Source organism: Anneissia japonica, unplaced genomic scaffold, assembly GCF_011630105.1.
Source record: "Anneissia japonica isolate Jap-2015-1 unplaced genomic scaffold, ASM1163010v1 scaffold288116_len470923_cov172, whole genome shotgun sequence".
In the NCBI taxonomy this organism is placed as follows: domain Eukaryota; kingdom Metazoa; phylum Echinodermata; class Crinoidea; order Comatulida; family Comatulidae; genus Anneissia; species Anneissia japonica.
The window spans coordinates 443026-452104 of record NW_022724919.1 but is presented as its reverse complement, the minus strand read 5'-3'; the positions used below and the strand labels follow the sequence as shown (position 1 = coordinate 452104).

The 9079-nt window shown below is 33.9% G+C and overlaps 1 protein-coding gene across 3 annotated transcripts in view; it reads right to left on the bottom strand.

Moving 5' to 3' along the window:
• Positions 1-4746: 4746 nt before the first annotated feature.
• Positions 4747-9079, bottom strand: part of LOC117112632 (type II iodothyronine deiodinase-like) — an 11511-nt gene continuing 7178 nt past the window's right edge. For 2 of the 3 annotated variants that reach the window (XM_033255743.1, XM_033255744.1), the window contains exons 4-5: positions 8888-9079; positions 7017-7153 (exon numbers count right to left, since the gene is read on the bottom strand). In XM_033255743.1, coding sequence (XP_033111634.1) covers positions 8900-9079 — 180 coding nt within the window. In that variant the 3' untranslated portion in view covers positions 7017-7153; positions 8888-8899. Of the gene's footprint in view, positions 5585-6980; positions 7154-8887 lie in introns of those variants that run through there. The other variant, XM_033255745.1, reaches the window with a different exon arrangement.

Genomic DNA, 9079 nt, shown 5'->3' with positions numbered 1-9079 from the left:
TATATATAGTTACGATATGTAGAATTGGTTACTTTGCAGGTCACGGTTTTAAATCCAATAAAACGCAACGATATTTTCTCACAACTGAAAATTACTCCACTCACTAGGTTTTATAATGTACTTAGAACATAGGTCCAGTTCAATTAGGGTACATTATTGGCGAGTGGATGGACGTCGTAATGAAAGGAAATCACATCAGTTAATTATATAAACATATTATTCGTATTAGAGAACAACATACATTTTATATTCAATATGATTTTAGAACATTTTCTTAGTATTTAATGCAGTGCTAAAATATGAGATCTACAATGGTAATACAAAATCTCGTGGTATATCTCAGGCACTTACCATGTTAACAAGTTTGTATAGATGGTCTGGAAGTGTAGTATAAGGGAGTGGTGAGGCTTTGCGATCTCGTTGTTCGTGATGACGGCGAAGAGAGATTTTCAGCGATTAGTAAATCCAGGCGAAACACACCGTAATTTATTTGCCTGATCACGTGATATCTGAAATTGACGATTGGACAGCTACGACGAATAATTATTACAATTGAGTTCTCATTAGGTTTCCAGTCTTGCTAATAAGTCACGTGATCAACTTAGCTCGGATGCAATTTCACTTGCAGCTACGATGAGTAATGGCATGCTTCTCAAGAAAATGCAGGATTTCTTTAATCCGGATACCTCATTAAGATAACTGTCCCACGCGTTGACTTCATCATAATTGTTATGCTTGTTCCGAAATAAAACATCCGGAGCTCTTTCACATGCGCTGATTGTGATTCAATAAATTAATGTTGTAGACCATAATAAATAACAAATTTTCTTATAAATTATTCTTTTTTTCACTTAAAAGATATAAATCGCCATTTCTTTCGGGGTTTATAGGAATGTAGGTGAATAAAATAATAGCAATAAATTGAATATTGATGACAATGCAGTGGTGGCGCCAATGAGAGGCCAGATGGCCTGATTCCCTTCTCACCCATCCCATCCCCTTCCCCTTCACCCTCAAGTCGAAAAGAAAATACAATAATTGTACAAATTGTGAGATTTAAAAATCGATTAAATTATCTATTCAAATCCCTAAAGAGTCAGACCTTTCGAAATTTCACCCCAGACCCTACCCCTCTTCTGGTCTCTCCTGTCCATTCCCTCCCACTTATGTCCTCGTCGAGAACATAATCCCCGCCCAATGCCACTTGTGTACTCTCCATAATTTGTTTCATAATAGGTGTGGTAATGCATTTTTTAAGTTATATATATATATATATATATATATATATAACTTATAAATTATATATGTATACAGTAGTGTATATAATATAAACATATGATTTTATATAGGCCAAATTCAGCTGCGACTAGAATTATCGGTTTCCAAATTAGTTAGGGCGCTATTAGTTTTCATTTAAATAGTCTGTATACCCATACAACATTAGACCAAATAAAAAAAAGTAATTGTGTTGGCCACGCCCGCCCGACCCACTCAAATTTAAAAAATCAAGGTCGGCATATTACTTTGTTTTCCCCTTTTTCTATTTTTTACTACAACGAACAATATTGTTCTGTAAGCAAATAAGGCTGGATTTTTTTTTGGTCTTCTTTGTCTAGTGGTATGCTGCTCGTCCTGATAGCGAAAGCTCACAGGTTCAAATCCCACCGGAGATTTTTTTACACAAATCACAAATGAGGAATTTTCGTTGTAGGGCTATGCCTGAATAGTTTATAACATCGTGATATTACTTATTTAATAGGTATCGAGCTACTATAATATGACTTCATGTATGTTTTCTAATGTAGAAATCAGCTTCCAAAAAACCAAAACATTTTGAATTAAACAAGAAACAACGTGTATGCAATGTAACCATCTAATTTATTTTCCAATCCTCATTCTTCAAAGTGATGATTCTATATTTTGGAAATTTTGCATGAAATATGTCAACCACGCTGTCAAGGTCGAGGTTGCTTCCCCTATCACGATGTATTCCAAGAAATCATAAGGCTATCCAAACAAGAATTTGTCATAACAGATCGCAAATTATTATTATTATTATTATTATTATTATTATTATTATTATTATTATTATTATTATTATTATTATTATTATTCTGATGAGTTAACACAAATAGTCCAATGACAATGGTGGCTAAACGAAAATGACATGTAAATAATTTTCTTTTATTTGTTTATTCCCAGACAAAATTTATTCGTCTTCCTCGACAGGGGGCCTATATCTCTAGCGCCACAACTGAGGGAGATCTTCATAACAGAGACAACACCAAGAAATAATCAAATTGAAATTGAAAAGTGCCATTAAACAACTTCCAAACAACAAAGCACCAGGCCAAGACAACTTACCAACTGAATTCTTGAAAGAGCTTTGGACAAATGGCATACACCAGTTGACCAGACTAATCAACATAATCTACAGTACAGGTACCTTACCTGATGAATTTATCGGCAACAACTAGCTCAGTCGGCTAATCTGGTGGTAGCCGCTGTGTGTGCGCTGAACCGTGGAGATCTCTAGGTCCCCGGTTCTCTCCTTGTGTTTCAGCTAGAGGGCTGAAATACAAGTTACAATAGCGCACCGTCTTTCTGATGAGACGTTTAAGCCGTTGGTCCCGTGTGCATTATGGCCCATGTGCACGTTAAAGAACGCAGTACACTCTTCGGAAAAGAGTAGGGGATTGTCTCCCGGTGTACTGCCCAATCACCACCAGAAGGACCCCACTGGAAATAAGTCTTTTTCTGGACTTTCGTGGGCTATCCTTGGTGTTTACACCGAATAAATCAAATCCAATCCAATCCAACTTCATCACAATACCAAAAGTATCAAAGGCTTCCAAATGCAGCGATGTTCGTACTATCAGTCTTAGGTTCTCAATATTACTTATGAACCTTTCCATGCATTATATCATAAACAATTTTTTTTTAAAGATTGCAAAGCAGATTGCATCATTCACAATTACAAATAACCTTGTCAAGGGCCTTTACCTGATCATCTGCTTGGGCTGCATTATCTCCCAAGAGGGCGGTCTTTGTAAAATATTCCGTGCAAGCATCCAGACCACTCTTTGGTAGTGAAGCCAACAGGTGACGAAATCTTTCAAACAAATTTACCTGTGTTTAGATTATTCAAAGAAACATAAAACAATTTTTTATTATATATTATATATATATAATATATATATATATATATATATATATATATAATGCATATTATGTATACATACATATTATGTAGGCTATGTATATATAATACTCAATATCCTGAAAACAAGTAGAGTAATTGTGTACTTCGTTCGTAAACCAAACTTTTGTAAAGACGACTACAAAAATTGCACATTATATACATTTGTGAAGTAGAACATTTATTCATTTTCAAAATGAAACAGTAGCGTATTAAAACAATTCATCAAACGATTAGGCTGCAAAAGTTACATTTACCAAATCGTTGTCATTGTGGTCTTAAACGTTATTGTTTAATTCAAAACATATAAACGGCCACGAATTTAAAAGTATAGTATATACTATTACTAGCTTGACCTATAACTCAGTAAATATCAACCGAACCCATTCACCCCCTTAAAGTGGTAGAATATAGTAGAATAAGAAATTTTAATACATACTCCATGTATTGAAATGCACGCCATCGTGTTGGGATTCAATATTTCGACATTAATTTTGTCATCACCAGGAATACTTGTTCCTGTAAAGTAAATACGAGCAAATAATTATGTAAAAAAGCAAAACCTGAGAAAAAAAAAAGAAAAACAAATTCCCAGTGGTAGGAACTATACATTGACGAAGGCGTTCATACGAAACTTAAGCCTAGTATAGATACATAATAAGAGCTACCTAACATGCCCAACACACTAATTTTAGACTTCATAATGTAAGCACATACTTTGCTATAACTTAACTGAAAATAACTAAACGGGAGTATAGCCAATTTATTTAGTACAAAAAAAAACAAAAAAAAAAACTGTTAACTTAACAAGTAAGAGATTTGACTGAAGTAGGCCTATATGTTGTTTCTCCAATAATGAGAAACGTATGTAGTGATTTAAATGAGTTTTTAGACTTCATAATGTAAGCACATACATTGCCATAATTTAACTGAAAATAACTGAACGGGATGATATAGACAATTTTTTGAGTGGTACATTATAAAAAAAATGTTACTTAACAAGTGAGAGATTTGGCGGAGGTATCTGTTGTTTCTTCAATAATGAGAAACGCTAACAATATTACGATATAAGAACGTTATACAGTTTGGTGTTATTTTGTAGAACCATATACTGTGTACATACTTATAACCTAATTTCACGTCACAACGTTTGAACGTTCTTACAACGTTGTGTGAACGTTATGCTGTGACATACCTAGCCACAACGTCCGCGAACGTTATGAGAACGTTTTATGTTTGCTAAGTTTTTGCGGGAGGAACACATTTTTTATACAAGGTTAAGCCCCGTCCAGACTATCAAATTTTATTTGACAAAAACATGTGACATGACTAAATATGGTCATGATGACATCACATCATGACCATATAAGCACATCGTGACTATAATGGGCACACATTAACTAAGCTTTAGCTTCAAGTGTTCCTCATGCCAACCTGTGAGTGAATAAATATAAAATGAATTGAAAGTTTTGTAAGCGCCTTGAGCACTTTAGTGGAGATGTGCGCTTAATAAATCTTATTATTATTATTATTATTATTATTACTCAATATCTGTTATCTGTTGTTCATTTTATGAAAATGACTGTCGCCCCCTATAGTTTCAATTTTCATAATGAAATTCGGATATAGTGTACACTACTTAACTTTCTCTTTTTCGATCAGAAACATATTCAATAAAACATTAAAACATCTCTTTAAAATAATCAAATAATGTATAAACTTCGAATGCGACACGAAAAGATATCTTTTTATAATTTTCAATAGTGAAAGCTATTAGGATTCAGGGGCGGATAGCCGGCCCCACCTCCTTCACCACCTTTTGAAAAGTTGAAAAAAAAAAAACGAAAAAAAGAAGAAAGAAAACAAAAGAAATTATTGATCGTCCAAAACACATCATAGGTTATTTTCAGGCGTAAAAAAAAAACAATTTTAAAATTGAAAGACATCGTTTGAGGTGATTTTAATCAATTTACAACTTTCACCCTTAAAAAAGCTCCCTGATTTGTTTTTAGATAAATGATAATGCAATGTCTAGTTAAAAATTTTCGTTTTTCACACAAAAAATACACGAAATGTCACGGATTTTGTAACATTTCTATATTATTGAGGATTTCATTTACTAATTCTGTTTATCCGACAATCTCTTTAAGTAATTGCCGGGCTTCATCTGTCATCAACTTCATCGGTTCAGACACTTGCGTGAAAATAGTACGTCCGATGTAGGTTAGCTTTTCGCCTTGTATTAGAAAGACTCTATCCGGATGGGCGTTGTACGATAGTCTGAAGGTGTTGTCCATGTTATCGCAAACCAAGCGGATTTTTGTATCAGAGAACGGGTCACATGTAAATATGGAGTAATGTTCTTCATCCATCTTGATCAAGTTCCTAAAATAAAGAAAATAAGTCAATTATAGGTGCTTTTCAAACTTGAATGAACGAGGTCGAAGCACATAAATTTGAAGGAAACACAAATTACAATTTATGCTAATAATAAATTGCTTGCAATAATTGAAAACTGATTAAGATACGAATAGTAATCGAATATAGTTTGTCTATATTTAACGCAATGTTAGATTGGTTGACAGCATTATCCACTAAAGCCCCTCCCCTCCCCTTTTCTTGGATTGTTGAAGATCCCACAAAAAGAGGGACATCTGATGTGTTGTCATAAACATAATGTATTGTGTTTTTAAACATAATGTATAGTGTTTTTGTGACTGATTCTTGATATTTTTCTATTTCTTTTGTATGTATTTTATATTTTTAATAAAAAAAATTGATGTTTTCATCATAATTTTGCAATAAATTAAATAATGATTATCTTAAAATAAATTATGTTAATCACGTATTGGTGAACCGTTTGATGTTTCATTATAATTCTGCAATATTATTAAATTTATTAAATAAATCATTATAGCCTAATTGTCTTTTTTATCCTTGTACTTTTTCTTTTATAAAATTCTTGGTATTTTGTGATTGATTCTTGATGTTTGCATATTTCTGCTTTGTATTTGTATTTTGTATATTAAAAAGTAAATCCAAATGCAGAAGTTGCAATAAAGATGATTTGATTTGAGACATGCGCGTATTTCCGATCCCGCCTACTAAACAACACTATGTGCTGATTGGTCAGTTGCAAAGTTTTATCGAGTCTCCGGTGAGGTTCATTGTGAAAGGAAGAAACATACAAAGAAAGATGCGATATGCCTAAATATAGTCATGATGATATCACAACATGACCATATATAGGCACATCATAACAATATATAGGCATACAACGTGTTTTATTTTTTTATTTTTTTTTTTTTTTCAAAACAAATTTTGATAATCTGGACAAAGCTTAAGACACAATAAAAAGTTGGTCAATCTTAACCTGTGTACAAAATGGAATATCCCGTTATAGGTCCGTAATACGGCAGAAGATATTCGGCCTAAGCTACTTAGGGGTCCATGAATCGTACCTGATCCGAAACTCAATCCTTTAAATGCTATTGTAACCAATTTGGTTTATCTACTTAGAAAATGTAGGATACGGTAGGCATTGGCTACATCACTGATCAACTCTCAGTGACATATGTTTGCAACACGACCGTAGACCCCACGCAAGGCTAGTACAACCAACTTTCAATTGAAAGGAGGGAAAAATTAAATAGTTCTTAACTACTTAACGTTCTCGCATGCGCAGATGACTTTTAGTGACGTCATTACTTTCTACGTCCTACCGTCGTCGTCCAATCGAAAGCTCCCTATTAAACCACTGCAGACAATGTGTCCAACTTACAATGCTGCCTTTTTTCTGTCGTCCATTGTAGTGTGTTGAGAAACACTGCTTAGAAAGGAACCTAGATTCCACATCTCTTTAGGATGAGCTTCAGTCTGATATATACATAAAAAATCCACCGTATCTTTAAAGTCGGCATACAGATTGTAGAGTCCACCGCCCATTACAATGGCCTGTGTTAAGAATAATGACGACATTGTTAATAAAGAAATGGCGAAAAGCTAGTCAAAGTGCATTCATACAGAAAAGTGGAAAATATGCATATTAAAGATAATAGGTCTCTAAAAAATTAAAATCCAATTGCCTATAATTAATATACAATATTATCATACCTTTTCTATATTTTTTATATATACTCATAAATTGGCTATTAATCAATTTTAAGGACTGATAGAGTAAAACGTCTGTAAAACAGCGAAAACAATTTTTTTATTTTTTTATTTTGAAAGTTATTCAATTTTCAAATCCTTTTAGATCGGCTATTCAAGATTTTGAATTTTTGAGGTTTCCCTATTTTTATATATACATATATCAGAGAGTAGTTTAGGAAACTAGTGTAAAAAGTGGGGTAGGGTGCGAAAATATACAACCTAAAATATTGAATAAACGAATTTAGAAATTAATAAGGCTGAATTATAAAGAACAGGGCATGTGGTTAGAGATAATGACAACAGATGGACAAAGAGATTAACTGAATGGATACCCCGAGAAGGTAAAGGAAAACGAGGAAGAACGACAGAAACAGACGACCTGAGGATGTAGGCCTACAATAAATACTGGTGGTTTGGAGAAACAACAGACAGAAATGGTGGAGGATATTAGAGGAGGGGTATATTCAACAGTGGACAGATAGAACCTGAAGTAAAGTAAAGAAAAGAAAAGTGCACACATAAAATAACAGGATGGCGGTTGAAAATATTTATCTGTAGAAAGTGACGACGAATTTATAAAATAACTGTTTGCATGGTGTTCCATCATCCGTGTTTGTCGGTATTCGGCAGAGTTAATAAACTGGGCATCACTATTTCCAAAGCATTTATGTTTTCAGTCGTACGTGTGAGATCTGAGAAAATCTTGCATTTTTTCATTTCTTCTCACTGAATTCAAATGATGTTTGATTTATTGTATTGAAACAAGTCGTTCAAAATCAATATCGAATATAATGTTGACTGGTAAACACATGTTGACATGCTGAAAGTGTACATAATTCTAATACTATTAACCAATTTGTTGAGTCGGTTAAATGTTTTCAAATCGATTATGCCATTACATAGCAAGTCATTTGTTATTTTTCAATTTTCCCATCACCCTGGCCTAAATGTGGAAGAATGTAAACAATCCCCACCAAACACAAAACGTTCGCGAACGTTGATGTTTGTAGTCTGTCTCAAACAACGTTCACACAACGTTGTAGGGAAGTTCAAACGTTATGACGCTGTGAAATTACGTACTTGTGGTTCTACAAAATAACGTGATTAACACCAAAATGTAACGTTATTATAACGTTTTTATACGTAACGGCATACAATTAAGCCATGATCCGGAGTAAATACATTTTTTTTTAACTTGACGAAGAACTGGGCAGAGGTTAATGAGATAAAGATTTTTGAATATTTAAAAACTGGGAGAAATGGGAGAGTAACCACCCTTTTCCAACTTTTATCCTCAGTTTTTATATATTCAAAAATCTGTATGTCATGAACCATTCCACAGTTTTTCGTCAAACAACCTTTTTTTCTGTCTTAGAAAAATCAGTTCTACAACATAACAAATTTTTGTTTTTCCTCCAGAGCCTGGGCATAAGACGCCGTGGCTGTGGCATGGTTGGTTTTGACCCCTCTACTTGACCAATACCTAAATGCTTCCGTCGCCCATGATTAAGTTGTTATCTAATAGGCAGTACCTACCTTAAACGGGGGTCAGGATGCTGATGACGTAATAATGAGTAGGGGGCGTTCCTTGTGGAGATGCAGTCTTGAGAGTGAGTGCTTCTCCTGCGATTTTACACATTCCAACTCAACGTCGGGGTACGTTGACCCCATTTGGAGGACATCTTTGTAGGGCCCATGGCGCAATACGTAATCAAGTTCCTTAAAAAT